The following is a 14378-nucleotide window of genomic DNA, read 5'->3' as shown; positions in this document are numbered from 1 at the left end:
AATATTTAAAGTCTTGCATGTTGCAAGAATAAAAATGAATAAATCCCTCAAAATGTTAGGCTGAGACAGAAAAATAGGAAGATGAATGTAAAGGAAGTGTGGCAATACTATTCACACCTTATCAATTCAAATATTTATTGTCATAAAAAAAGTCCTAACCCTAAACAAAAAGCTCAGAATGCGCCTGTGGTGCCAACTATCGTCTCTTCTGGAAAATGTTTCCCCGTCCAATTCCCCCACGGCCACGGCCTCTTGCAGCCACTGCAGGAAAGAAAAGCAGATTGTTATTAATCTAACAACAGCTCAGGTGACGTATTAACTTATGCATTCCGATATTGAATGGAAAATCCTTAAAAAATGTGGGTTAGCCAGTTAAATATGTGACAGATGGTGATGAATGAACAGGCCTGTTTGCTGTGGTTGCATTTTCTTTCAAGTCCTCGGGGGCCCATTTGAGGTTAGGGTGTATTTTTTTGTAATTGTGATTTGGAAATGATCCGTCAATATGTTTACACGCACAGTTTAAACGAGTTGCGCTCATAATTGGACTTTAGCATCTCGTCTGAATTTGTTCCTGGTCCCAGGTTACATGCAACTGCAAAAAGTGAAATAACCAACAGGACGATGTCCTTGTCCTCCAAACTAGATGGCGATCTGTGTTTTTAGGATGTAAAAAGGGCCCCTTTCCAGGTGACATATTAATGCCACAAACAACTGGACTCAGGTGGCGGATCAGCACCTCTAATAGCACCACAACCCTAAGGCCAGGTGCTGCCACTAACCCTAAGGCCAGGTGCTGCCACTAACCCACTAACCCTAAGGCCAGGTGCTGCCACTAACCCACTAACCCTAAGGCCAGGTGCTGCCACTAACCCACTAACCCTAAGGCCAGGTGCTGCCACTAACCCACTAACCCTAAGCCTAAGGCCAGGTGCTGCCACTAACCCTAAGGCCAGGTGCTGCCACTAACCCACTAACCCTAAAGCCAGGTGCTGCCACTAACCCACTAACCCTAAGGCCAGGTGCTGCCACTAACCCACTAACCCTAAGGCCAGGTGCTGCCACTAACCCACTAACCCTAAGCCTAAGGCCAGGTGCTGCCACTAACCCACTAACCCTAAGGCCAGGTGCTGCCACTAACCCACTAACCCTAAGCCTAAGGCCAGGTGCTGCCACTAACCCACTAACCCTAAGGCCAGGTGCTGCCACTAACCCACTAACCCTAAGCCCAGGTGCTGCCACTAACCCACTAACCCTAAGGCCAGGTGCTGCCACTAATCCACTAACCCTAAAGCCAGGTGCTGCCACTAACCCACTAACCCTAACCCTAAGCCCAGGTGCTGCCACTAACCCACTAACCCTAAGGCCAGGTCCTGCCACTAACCCACTAACCCTAAGCCCAGGTGCTGCCACTAACCCTAAGCCTAAGGCCAGGTGCTGCCACTAACCCTAACCCTAAGGCCAGGTGCTGCCACTAACCCACTAACCCTAAGCCTAAGGCCAGGTGCTGCCACTAACCCACTAACCCTAACCCTAAGGCCAGGTGCTGCCACTAACCCACTAACCCTAACCCTAAGGCCAGGTGCTGCCACTAACCCACTAACCCTAAGGCCAGGTGCTGCCACTAACCCAGTAACCCTAAGGCCAGGTGCTGCCACTAACCCAGTAACCCTAAGGCCAGGTGCTGCCACTAACCCACTAACCCTAAGCCTAAGGCCAGGTGCTGCCACTAACCCACTAACACTAAGGCCAGGTGCTGCCACTAACCCACTAACCCTAAGGCCAGGTGCTGCCACTAACCCAGTAACCCTAAGGCCAGGTGCTGCCACTAACCCTAAGCCTAAGGCCAGGTGCTGCCACTAACCCACTAACACTAAGGCCAGGTGCTGCCACTAACCCACTAACACTAAGGCCAGGTGCTGCCACTAACCCACTAACCCTAAGGCCAGGTGCTGCCACTAACCCACTAACACTAAGGCCAGGTGCTGCCACTAACCCACTAACCCTAAGGCCAGGTGCTGCCACTAACCCACTAACCCTAAGGCCAGGTGCTGCCACTAACCCACTAACCCTAAGCCTAAGGCCAGGTGCTGCCACTAACCCACTAACCCTAAGGCCAGGTGCTGCCACTAACCCACTAACCCCAAGCCTAAGGCCAGGTGCTGCCACTAACCCAGTAACCCTAAGGCCAGGTGCTGCCACTAACCCAGTAACCCTAAGGCCAGGTGCTGCCACTAACCCACTAACCCTAAGGCCAGGTGCTGCCACTAACCCACTAACCCTAAGGCCAGGTGCTGCCACTAACCCACTAACCCTAAGGCCAGGTGCTGCCACTAACCCTAAGCCTAAGGCCAGGTGCTGCCACTAACCCACTAACCCTAAGGCCAGGTGCTGCCACTAACCCACTAACCCTAAGGCCAGGTGCTGCCACTAACCCACTAACCCTAAGGCCAGGTGCTGCCACTAACCCTAAGCCTAAGGCCAGGTGCTGCCACTAACCCTAAACCTAAGGCCAGGTGCTGCCACTAACCCACTAACCCTAAGGCCAGGTGCTGCCACTAACCCACTAACCCTAAGCCTAAGGCCAGGTGCTGCCACTAACCCACTAACCCTAAGCCTAAGGCCAGGTGCTGCCACTAACCCACTAACCCACTAACCCTAAGGCCAGGTGCTGCCACTAACCCTAAGGCCAGGTGCTGCCACTAACCCACTAACCCTAAGCCTAAGGCCAGGTGCTGCCACTAACCCTAAGGCCAGGTGCTGCCACTAACCCACTAACCCTAACCCTAAGGCCAGGTGCTGCCACTAACCCACTAACCCTAACCCTAAGGCCAGGTGCTGCCACTAACCCACTAACCCTAACCCAGGCTCTTTTTGGCTTCTATAAACAAACTAACATTTCACCATTCTCACCGACGACCCCTTCTCACCTTGTGCTTTGAGAATAGCGGCTTTGCCTCTTCCTGCCCCAGATCCCTGGTTCTTATTCTTCATACTTTTTAACATTGGAGCGTTTTTTAACATGTCCGGCAGGATCAGGAAGCGAATCTTGCTTCCACGGATGTAGACCTGCTCCAGTTGAGCCACACGGCCATCGCGGTAGGTTACAGTAATGTTAGACATCTGAAAGCACACAAATGGGAGTTAAATCAGCACTTTCTCAGGATGGACTTTGAATTCCAATGTCAAGTCTGTTTCAGACATTTTAATTAGCAGAGTTTGGAAGTCAAAACAAATACGAGGGTCTACAAATGTCCTCAGGATTTTTCCACATTCAGCCAGATGATTTAAAAGTGCTCTCTATTCACCTTGTATGAGTTTATTTATGATTATATTTCTGAAGGACCTTTTACAGCCACAACAGTACTGTTATTGTTGTAGAACAGGGCTGCAGCTAACGGCTATTTGCAGAGTCAATGAATCTATTCATTATTGAAACTATTATCAACTAATCAGATTGTGACGCGCACGGTTGCTCAATGGCTCTTGTTCAGCATTTGCTGACTATCAATAAAGACAAAGCTGAATATCCGTTTCCAGTAAACTGTTGCTAATTTAACTTTGTTTTGATATTGTTTAATTGATTTTACTCTTTTGTACACTAACGCCGAGTCATGAAAGGCACCTTTACAGTAAAATGTAATCATTTTTATCATGTGAAATCAACTCAATGGAGCAGAGTGTTTATTACTACTACATACAGTAGTAACAGTAACTAACCCTTGTGAGGGCGCTCGCTTGTTGAAAGTGCACAGGAGGTTTGGCAACTTTACTCTTTTACATACAGAGTGCATAAATCTGGATAAGAAAAGATCCTTGGGTGAAATTACTCTCCCTACAACCCTGCACTCAAATTCAGATTTATGTCAAAAGTCAACAAAACCCAGGTCATCCATATGTGCCATGTGCCTCGCTAATGCTCGTGCATTACTGGCACGCTCACACGCAAACGCTCCGTTTTTCCCTTTGTGCTGAGACAAAAATGGCTCCTAACCCATAATGTTTCAGGATGCATGGGTCAAACACCTTGTTGGACGCTTCATGTTGCTTTACGTGGTTATGTTATGTTACATTACCATGAGCAGCATCTAGCTCAGCTCCACAGCGTCAAACACAGGTGATGATGTCACAACTAAATCATGGACTATTGAAATCGGACAATTAATGGAGTTATTTTTGACAAGGCTGATTAATTGTTTGCAGCCCTTTTAAGACTGGTGCCACATACACGTCCATTGTTGGCTGAATAAAGTCATCACAGCACTCATGGAAATGATGAAACAGCAACAGCCAAAATGTGAGGAAAGCCGCAATTACCGTTGCTCATTTTTGCCTTAATCATATGTCTCGGTAAAGAGAAACACTTATGAAAGCCTCCTTGTTAAACCCAAGAATGAAAGTGAAGATAAATAGTTACATTTCGAGGGACCTCTCGGGAACTAACCTGACAGTTCATGTTGTCCTCAGCTTCAATCAACTTTCCACGGTACACCTCGCCAGTGTTGGTCTCACAGGTGACGATGTGTCCCTCTGCTTCGTGCAGGACCTTGATGGGTACACCGATGGACATGTTTCAATTGTCCTCCTAAAAAATAGTTTTAGATGAGTTTAGAAATGAATGCCACAAATTCTGCAAAAACTGATCTCACACTTGAGAATTTATCTAATGAGGGTCAAACAAAGGAATTTCTGATATAAATTCCAAATTTTGGCAATAAGTTGTAAGTGAATTGCTGCTGGTCTCAGTGGGAATCTCCAGAGAGAAGAAATGAATGTTTGAATTGAACTTTTTATTCTTTTAATTGAGCACATCGACACAATATTTAACGTGAATATATTGAGAAAATATGCAGTCATTTAGGAACAGACGTCAGAGTGACGAAGCTTCCCTCGATAAGTGCTCGGACAAGCATTTAGAGGATCGGTGCCTTGCTCAAGAGCACCTCGGAAGTGCTGCAGGATCTACCAAGCGCCTACACCAGCCCACATTTGCATTATTTGGGCTGAAACAGACTCGAACCTTGGTGCCTCAGGTCTACACACCGCCTTACTTACGCTCCAAAAGAATGAAGTCCATTTTGCCGTTAGCCATGTAGCCGAACAACATTAGGCCTTAATGGCAAACGATTTATCCCCAACATAAGTACGATGTCTTTCTCAAAAATACAACTGGTTTAATCATTTTAGTGAAATGGCCGAGCTCGTTTATTTGGCTCCATTAATCAAACAGTTAAGTGAATACCTGGCTGAGCAGGATTGTATGTAAAGACGGTGGTACCGTCACGTTTTATTATGCTTCTAATTCTACGGATTGTACAAATCATCCTGACGTTCTAGTCTTTGTTGCACTTGGCTAACACACGCCGTCGCAATCGTGTGTAAATTAATGAAATTGAAAAACAAAAATCACCAACCTTCACTAAAAACGTTAATAAACAGATATTCTTCGATCTATTGTTTACAAGCTTACCTTCACTTTCTTAAAACGAAACGTTCTTTCTTGTGCAGCAGATCAACAACGTGCGTTTGTCGCTTCGGGGTCCTTTGGAGCCTTTTTCCGTTTACCCATAATGCCTTGCTATAATACCCATAATGCCTTGCTGCTTACAGCAATAAGCCGCGGTGCATTGTGGGGCCTGTATATATTTGCGCGGTCCGCTTAAAAGAGCTCTGCTGACGCCGACATTTCTGCCTTAAAGCCTAAATATTTCGTAATAGAACACTTTTAATTTATTATCAAGCCAAATTGTGTTAATACACGTGCTCCCGTTCAAACGGAGCCCAACTGTGTGTTTGTCAACTATATGATTGAACTAAATCACGCACAAAGTGATATCTCTTGAAAAATAAATATGCTTATTCAGTTATCATAAACCTAGGCTTGGGATTTTTTTAAACATAATTTAAAGATAAAACTATCAATTCTGCTCCCTATCCTATCTGTCTGTCTGTCCAGACACCTCGATCGATCGATCTATCTATCTATCTATCTATCTATCTATCTATCTATCTATCTATCTATCTATCTATCTATCTATCTATCTATCTATCTATCTGTCTGTCTGTCTGTCTGTCTGTCTATCCATCCATCCATCCATCCACCCACCCACCCATCCATCCATCCATCCATCGTGGCCTAGAACCTGAAGAGCTTATAAATTTAATTTTAGACGAATATCTAAACTGCCTTTTACTTCCAAATTCCTGGATATCTACAGCTGCATTTGATACAGTTGCTACATGAAAACGTGATTTTGTTCTTGGAAAAGTGGGAGTCTATGGCGGTGGTAGCTCAGTCTGCTGGGAACTGGGCTGAGAAGCGGCGGGTTCACGGTTTGAGCCCCAGTGCAATCAAACATGGAAGGCCAGAACACCTGCAGAGAACTGCCAAGGTACCCTTGAGCAAAGTACCAAGCCCACAAATGCTCACATAGGGCCCTGTGAAGAACTGGCGACTCATCCAGGGGTGCACCCTCGCCCACTGTGAACTCTTTCTTTGATCGTAAATGGGATAAAGCAGTTAAAGAAGGACATGAGGGGCATGTTAATGGAGTGGGTCAAGTCATACTTGACTGATTCACCTTTTTGTGTTAGCAAACTCTAAATCCTCTTCTGCTCCTCTCTCTTTTAGGGTTCCACATGGCTCAGTACTTGGCCCCCCAGGGGTTCTTCTCTATTTCCTTCCACTTGGCTCTATATTCAGGAAACCTGGCATTTCTTCCAACTGTTATGCTGAGGACAATCACGTTTACAGCTTAGAAAGGATGAAACGTCCTACATCAGGATGTTGCTGTGGTGTCTTAATGGCATAAAGGCCCGGATGGCCCTGAACCTTTTAATCTTTAATGACAAAAAGACTGAAGTGATTGGCCCAGTATGCCAACGAAACCATCACAAACCGAGGGGTGAAAAAACACTCAGGTCAGAACTGTTGTTAAGTCATGTTTTCTCTAGTTAAGGAAGCTGGCTGAAGTAAAGCCGACTCTTCTAAGACCAGTAATCCAAAAAACAGTCATCCATGCCTCTGTCCCTCATCTGCTGGATTGCTGCAATGCACTATATGAGAGGTTCTGCACACTGTCTCCAGATGGTGAACAAACGCTGCAGTGTCTCTCAACAGATACATGTAACCATGAACACATATCACCAATTTTAGCGTCACTCCACTTGCTGCCCATTCATTTTAGAATCCATTTTAAAAATCTTTTATTTGCTCTTGAATCCTTGAATTGTATTTCCCCATCCTCTCTGAGCATTTCCACCCACTATGTACCCACCCTTTCTCTCAGGTCAGCTGACCAGCTGCTACTGAGGGGTCTCAAAAGAGTTAAAGCTCAGAGGAGATCGTGCTTTTGCAGCTTCAAAACTATTGAACCTTTTCCCACAGTACATTAGGCAGGCCTCTTCTTTATCTGATTTAAAATCCTTGCTTTAAACAAATCTTTTCTCCTTTGACACCTAGTGTGAAATCGATACTAAAAATGTATTTAAAATACTATTTTAGGCTGGTTTTGATGTTTCTAATTTCACTTGGTTTTTGGTACTTTTAAATGCTATGTATAATTTTTTTCCAAATATAAAAGCTGAATAATTCAAAATGTTATTATTTCAATTAAACTGCTTATTTCTTTGTTTGGAATGAATTATTGAAATGACTCGCTCCTGACTTACATGCATAGTTTGAATTAACCTTACTACAAGCTTATCAAACACCATTAACAGACAGAGTGAAAAGGATTCGGCCTTGTCTAAACCTTAAGGTGGAATATAGCCCTGATTTACACAGTTTTTGAATAATGACAAACATCATGGAAACATCACATGGGTGTTTATCTTGGATATGATTATGGGGGATTGCTTTACAGCGGCAAATGCTGCTTAATGTAGGTTTATCCTGCAGTGGAAGGACTTTTTAGTGAGGAAAGAGAAAGCATAATGGCATAATAAAAGACAGCATCAGATGAATCCTCCTTTGATTTCCATTGCATTAGGTGCAGAACCTGGCGTCAGCAGCCAGACAAACCTGTAAACACCTCAGGCTGAGCAGAGTGTGGTCACGTGGATATACTTAACAGCATATGGAGTGATATTTACAAAGGTCAAACAAGCTCTTTGTTTTGAATTATCAACCTTTTATGCATTTGTCATATGTTTTGAAATCATCAAACAAAAAGGTGTTTCAGTATTCCAGCATGTCTTTAACTTTTCTAACATCATTTAAGAGAAGACCCGTCTTTTAACAATAAAACTATGATGTTCTGCTGGGGTTCATCTTATGTTTTAAACTTACATTAACAATATAATGTAAAGTCTTAGCAATGAAGCTCAGACTATCGTCTTCCAGGTCACTTCTACCAGCTCCAGCACATTAATATTGCAACAGTCTCAAGTCGAGCAGAAGATGTAATCGTTCACTGTATCCTGGTGCTTTCCAAGGTCTCCACCTAGCAACTGCACAGACATGTTGTCCATTCATAAGGCACTTTGACAGACTACCTTGGTTGGCTCATCCTGTCACTGCCGTGGGGCAGCTGCTAAACAATTAAATAGCTTAATCATGAAACATCAGTAAGTAATGTAGGGCAGAGACAGTCAGTGTGCTTTACATTTACAAAAGTAATTTTACTGCCACTGTTTTGAATCTCCCAAATATCTATTGTTTCATGGAGAGTTTTGGGGAATTCTGCAACATCTTGAACAGCACATCCCATGATGCACGGCTGTCTCACAGTAGGACTGTTTACATCTTGCTTGTTGGGTATCAGAGCGCTTGGCACATCATTTATTGTTGCTATCCAGTGGCTGCAAACTGGTGACGTTCTCCCAGACACAGTGTCCAGGATGTAGCTATTCACCACTGTGCTGCACAATGAACCATCTTTACTGGTGCCAGAGGGAGACCGTATGATGCTGTTGTTAGCAACAGCTTGATCATCACCAGCCCTAGCCTCAGAGACCTGTCCATCCCTCCGTCCAAAAATGTGCTGATAAATGATCCTCTGAAAAGTCTGCCTGAACTCCCGAATACGATAGGCATAGATGAATGGATTTATGACAGAGTTAGCATGAGACAGGACGATAGCAGTGTTCATCACCCAGATGTGTGTGCGCTCACAATTTTGACAGAGGTAGTTGAAACAGTTGATGACATGGAGTGGGAGCCAACACAGAGCAAAGAATCCAACAATGATGGCCAGTGATTTGGCAGCATGCACCTCCTTTTTAAGAGTTGATTGTGAACCTTTAGAAGGTGAGCTCATTTCTCCAGGAGACGATATTGGCGTGACTTTAGGCCCCATCTGGTGTAACTGGTGCCGTGCTGCCATGAAGATATGCGCATAGATGATGAGCATAAGCAACAGGGGCAACAACACACAGCCAAAAAAATTAAAATAGATCATGTAGTCCATGGTTACCACTCCTTCAAAGAGACACTCTATCAGACCTTCGGGGCAGCTCTTGGTGCCTGTGGGGGCTGTCGTATTTGGACCTGTGCAATATTGGAATTACATTTCAATTTAAATACAATGCATCTGTAAAATGGTTTGGATGCTATGTAGTTTGTTTATTTTAATATTTGAAAACCCCCAAAATAAACACACTTAATCCATTAAGTACACTCATATTTAATTGATATGTTTAAAAATCCATGATCTCATCAGAAAGTTTTCCAACAGATCAGACACCTGTTGAGAATACGTGAGTCTCTTTGACAGAACAAGCCACTTACCATTGTTCCAGCCCAGCATGGGTGTCAGGCCAATTCCAAAGGATAGCACCCAGCACAATGCGATAATGGCCTTTGCCCTGTGTCCTGTTACAAGGCTGCTGTACCTGAAAAAGGGTTGTTTGTGCTATTGCATTAATTTAAAAAAAAGGTTTCATGGCGAAAGATAAAGATGAACAAAAGAACAGTTTGTTCCAAATGACTATGAAAAAATTCTACTGAAAGAGTCACTGAGTTGTATTTGATAAAAGTGTGTTGAAAATCAATCTTCCTGGATGTTAAATCTCAAAGACTGAGGAAGTTACTGCATCGAACGCAGACACAGATTTGTAAGGAGTCATAAAATTAGAAGTTAATATTACTCTTATTGCTGAGCAGTTTCAAGCACTTGACTAATAAACTATAAACTCTAGAAATGTGAGATTGGTATGACGACACAGAAACACAGAATTTGTTAGGCAACCCTTTTGCACAAAGGTGCAATGTCATTTCACCACAGCCTGGTTGGTGCAATGACACAAGTGGTGTGAAAACACCTGTGACAAAAAGAGAACAAAGGTGTGAAAGTTTCAGGGAGGTTATTCCAAATGTCTGGGGTTATGTCTGCAGACCATAGAACAGTTTATTCTTTCATTTCTTTCATCAAAAGCTAACAAACAGATTTCATGATCTGTGTCCAAATGCTACTAAAGCTGGAGGACGGCAGAAAAACGGAACGCCTCTCCCTTTTTTCTTTATTCGTAAGATTCCTGTTTAAGTGTAAGATCAGTAAAGTTTGTGTCTGTCTGTGTGCATCCTTGTGTGTTGTTCTGTCTGTGTGCATCCTTGTGTGTTGTTCTGTCTGTGTGCATCCTTGTGTGTTGTTCTGTCTGTGTGCATCCTTGTGTGTTGTTCTGTTTGTGTGTCAATGTGTCCTGTCTGTGTGCATCCTTGTGTGTTGTTCTGTCTGTGTGTCAGTGTCTCCTGTCTGTGTGCATCCTTGTGTGTTGTTCTGTCTGTGTCAGTGTGTCCTGTCTGTGTGCATCCTTGTGTGTTGTTCTGTTTGTGTGTCAATGTGTCCTGTCTGTGTGCATCCTTGTGTGTTGTTCTGTCTGTGTGTCAGTGTCTCCTGTCTGTGTGCATCCTTGTGTGTTGTTCTGTTTGTGTGTCAGTGTGTCCTGTCTGTGTGCATCCTTGTGTGTTGTTCTGTTTGTGTGTCAGTGTGTCCTGTCTGTGTGCATCCTTGTGTGTTGTTCTGTCTGTGTGCATCCTTGTGTGTTGTTCTGTCTGTGTGTCAGTGTGTCCTGTCTGTGTGCATCCTTGTGTGTTGTTCTGTCTGTGTGCATCCTTGTGTGTTGTTCTGTCTGTGTGTCAATGTGTCCTGTCTGTGTGCATCCTTGTGTGTTGTTCTGTCTGTGTGTCAATGTGTCCTGTCTGTGTGCATCCTTGTGTGTTGTTCTGTCTGTGTGTCAATGTGTCCTGTCTGTGTGCATCCTTGTGTGTTGTTCTGTCTGTGTGCATCCTTGTGTGTCCTGTCTGTGTGCATCTATGTGGCCTAACCCTAACCCTGTCCTGTCTGTGGCCATGTGTCTGTGTTTCTGTATGTTAGGCTGAGGGTTCAGCTTCCTATAGACAGCTGTGAGCATAATTAAGGCTTAACAATTAATTTCTAACAAAACTGTATTTTCCACAGAATTTATGAGGCTGAGCATTTATACATGAATCTAATTAAATTTATATTTATTCCAGCTCTGTAGTTATTATTGCTATTTGAATGTGGCAATGGCACAAGAGTGTTTATGGTTTAATATATGTGATTTATGATTTAATATCTCTAGATAATGATATCTGCTCCTTGTGCTGACAGTACTGATACATGCTAATTTCTTCTCATCTGACATGAAGTTGCTACACTGAGGCATAAATGTCTTATTGAGACATAATTTAATGGTACTGGTGCCAGTTGGACTTTTATAGAAATTTAGAACACGAGCAGCTCATAACTGTACTGACAGAATTCTTCCACTTGAATATTGGCTAAATCTAGAAATTTAGACTAAATTTAGTCACAAAAGAGTGTTACACGATCAGGAAGTAAAATCAGTGTCCTAGAAAAGAGTGTGTAGCTTACGTCATTGATCCAAGGACTATCTTTTCTCACCTGAGTGGGTTTTTTATAGCAACGTAGCGGTCCACAGCAATAGCAAGCAGACTAAAGATGGAACTTTGGGTGAGGATGAGGACAAAGCAGGCAATGAAGAGGCAACCAAAGAACTGAGCACAGATGCCGACACTGAAATCACCACAAGCAATAAAAAAGAATAGGATTAATGAAAATTAGCATTAACATGAAAAGTCTTTTCAAAACAGATTTTGTAAGTTAGAAACGTAAAATCTTACCTGATGATGATGGCAAATGGAATTGCCAGGAGCCCCACAGCGATATCTGCCACAGCCAGAGACACCACAAACAGGTTAGTCACATTCTGCAAGTTTGAATTGAGACACACCGCCCAGCAGACCAGGACGTTCCCCAGTACAGCCAGAATGGCGATCACCACCTCCAGGACAATATATGCCAGCTGGGAATGCTTCATCGTGTTTCCGTGTTCCTCTGTCGACTTTCTTTGTGCTTCCATCCCACAGCTGCTTGTTGTGTATTTAGTGAATACCTGCTTGCCAAATCAGACCATTCACGGAAGAGTGATTATATCGGGGGGAGAGGAAGTATCCACCGCAAACAACAGGTACAGTCCCACTGTTCAAAGCCAGACTCTGGTTCTCTGTTCCTGCCTCCTTTTGTTCAGCAACACCATGGTGGAAGTGGAAACAGCTGGAATTCTGTCTCACTCAAAGAAGAGTGATGGGCTGGAAAGAGGGAACGCGTCACGGAAGTGAAGCCTGAGCAAACAGATTACGGTTTCTATCAGCCGTGGTTTATCTCAGGAAGACAGGTGTTCCATTTGGTTTCTACATGCACTCCAACAATGAAGCTTTTATTTCAGAGAAATTCTCATGATACCTCCAGGTTGTTGTTGTGGTTTTTCATTTTATGTTACCTACATAGTCTTTGCTGTCCTTTATGTCTTTATTCACTATTTGATTATTTTCAGTTGAACTTTGAATGTCTCTATGTGTTAAAATCAGCAAAGGCTGCAGTGAAGAGAAGCCACAGTCATGTGACCTCTGGTAACTCCTGCCAGAACTTTAGCTACAGCATTTTGAACCAGCTGGAGGATCTGAGAACCATTCAGACCTCCTGATTAACCAGATCTATATATGAATCATATATTTGAACATGAAACCTAAAAAACAAAACGTGCCTGTAGAAACTTATCAGGATGATCCCTAAAAGACTGGTTATACTGGCAAAGAGAGGAGAGATGAAGTGGTTGTTTTGAGCGGAAGCCCCAGAAGGCAGAGACACGCACAACAGCCAAAGATGAGCCACAAGAAGCTTCACTGAAGATTTAACAGTCAGTAATCTGCAGACAGGACTTGGTGGAGGAACTCAGGAAACACGCTCGGGTTAGGGTGGGCAGCACCAGCAGGCGTCTGAAAGGGCGATCTGGACAACCAGACAATGAGCTTGAAACTGGAATCCAAAAGCTTACAGGTAGTTCAGAACATTTAGGAGCCAGGCTCTACCATGGAGGATTGAACTGGTGTGAACCAGTCTTTTAAAGCAGGATGCAGGTGCAGATGATTGTCCGGTGATGCAAATCAGGTATGAAGGTGGATTAGCGTGAACTGGAGATCAGCCCTGCCCAACCTGAAACTAGACAGCTAGGGTTAGGGTTAGGGTTAGGGGTTAGGTTAGGGTTAGGGGGTTAGGGATAGGGTTAGGGTTAGGGGTTAGGGTTAGGGATAGGGGTTAGGTTAGGGATAGGGGTTAGGGGTTAGGGTTAGGGGGTTAGGGGTTAGGGATAGGGGTTAGGTTAGGGTTAGGGATAGGGATAGGGGTTAGGTTAGGGTTAGGGGGTTAGGGTTAGGGGTTAGGGTTAGGGATAGGGGTTAGGGATAGGGGTTAGGGTTAGGGGTTAGGGGTTAGGGTTAGGGATAGGGGTTAGGTTAGGGATAGGGGTTAGGGATAGGGGTTACGTTAGGGTTAGGGTTAGGGTTAGGGATAGGGGTTAGGGTTTAGGGATAGGGGTTGGGGATAGGGGTTAGGGTTAGGATTATTGTTAGGGTTAGGATTAGGATTATTGTTAGGGTTAGGGCTAGGGGGTTAGGGTTAGGGATAGGGGGTTAGGGGTTAGGGTTAGGATTATTGTTAGGGTTAGGGATAGGGGGTTATTGTTAGGGTTAGGGTTAGGTTAGGGGTTAGGGTTAGGATTATTGTTAGGGTTAGGGGTTAGGGGGTCAGGGTTAGGGGTTAGGGATAGGGGGTTAGGATTATTGTTAGGGTTAGGGGTTAGGGTTAGGATTATTGTTAGGGTTAGGGGTTAGGGTTAGGATTATTGTTAGGGTTGGGGTTAGGGGTTAGGTTAGGGTAATGTTAGGGTCAGATCAAATGTGAACATGATAGGGTTAGAAATGGCTTCACACACATCAGCTCACACACATCATCATCATCTTACATCATCATCACACACATCAGCTCACACATCGTGACTGCCCCCTGGTGGCTGTCTGCACATTAACACTACAAATGTGGACGATCTTCTACTTG

General features: G+C 44.1%; 2 protein-coding genes across 3 annotated transcripts; both read right to left on the bottom strand.

Annotated features, from left to right (window-relative positions):
- Window positions 1-123: 123 nt before the first annotated feature.
- Window positions 124-5623, bottom strand: LOC101073110 (small nuclear ribonucleoprotein Sm D3). Its single transcript, XM_029837525.1, has 4 exons — window positions 5471-5623; window positions 4445-4585; window positions 2931-3123; window positions 124-261 (listed from the first exon to the last, which is right to left on the bottom strand). The coding sequence occupies exons 2-4, from the start codon at window positions 4568-4570 to the stop codon at window positions 197-199; spliced, it is 384 nt and encodes a 127-aa protein (XP_029693385.1). The 5' UTR covers window positions 4571-4585; window positions 5471-5623; the 3' UTR covers window positions 124-196.
- Window positions 5624-7828: 2205 nt separating this feature from the next.
- Window positions 7829-13555, bottom strand: LOC101073338 (adenosine receptor A2a-like). 2 transcript variants are annotated; one of them, XM_029838100.1, is made up of 5 exons: window positions 12107-13553; window positions 11868-11999; window positions 9731-9834; window positions 9417-9490; window positions 9120-9319 (listed from the first exon to the last, which is right to left on the bottom strand). In XM_029838100.1, exons 1-5 carry the CDS (start codon window positions 12343-12345, stop codon window positions 9257-9259), a joined length of 612 nt encoding a protein of 203 aa, XP_029693960.1. In that variant the 5' UTR covers window positions 12346-13553; the 3' UTR covers window positions 9120-9256. The 2 variants fall into 2 exon arrangements, with proteins under 2 accessions (XP_011619222.1, XP_029693960.1); XM_011620920.2 differs by having other exon boundaries at window positions 7829-9490; window positions 12107-13555.
- Between the last annotated feature and the right edge of the window lie 823 nt (window positions 13556-14378).

This window comes from Takifugu rubripes, chromosome 6 (assembly GCF_901000725.2).
Source record: "Takifugu rubripes chromosome 6, fTakRub1.2, whole genome shotgun sequence".
Classification (NCBI taxonomy): domain Eukaryota; kingdom Metazoa; phylum Chordata; class Actinopteri; order Tetraodontiformes; family Tetraodontidae; genus Takifugu; species Takifugu rubripes.
This window is presented reverse-complemented; position numbering and strand designations above follow the sequence as displayed.

Bases quoted from the DNA above. Each gene is read 5' to 3' on its own strand.
- LOC101073338 (XM_011620920.2), bottom strand. From the start codon at position 12,345: ATGGAAGCACAAAGAAAGTCGACAGAGGAACACGGAAACACGATGAAG. The intron at 12,000-12,106 runs GTAAGATTTTAC...TGGTGATTTCAG, and splicing joins CCATTTGCCATCATCATCAG to TGTCGGCATCTGTGCTCAGT. The intron at 9,491-9,730 runs GTAAGTGGCTTG...AATATTGCACAG, and splicing joins CATGCTGGGCTGGAACAATG to GTCCAAATACGACAGCCCCC.
- LOC101073110 (XM_029837525.1), bottom strand. From the start codon at position 4,570: ATGTCCATCGGTGTACCCATCAAGGTCCTGCACGAAGCAGAGGGACAC. The intron at 3,124-4,444 runs GTTAGTTCCCGA...GTGTGCTTTCAG, and splicing joins AGGACAACATGAACTGTCAG to ATGTCTAACATTACTGTAAC. The intron at 262-2,930 runs GTGAGAAGGGGT...TCTTTCCTGCAG, and splicing joins CGCTATTCTCAAAGCACAAG to TGGCTGCAAGAGGCCGTGGC.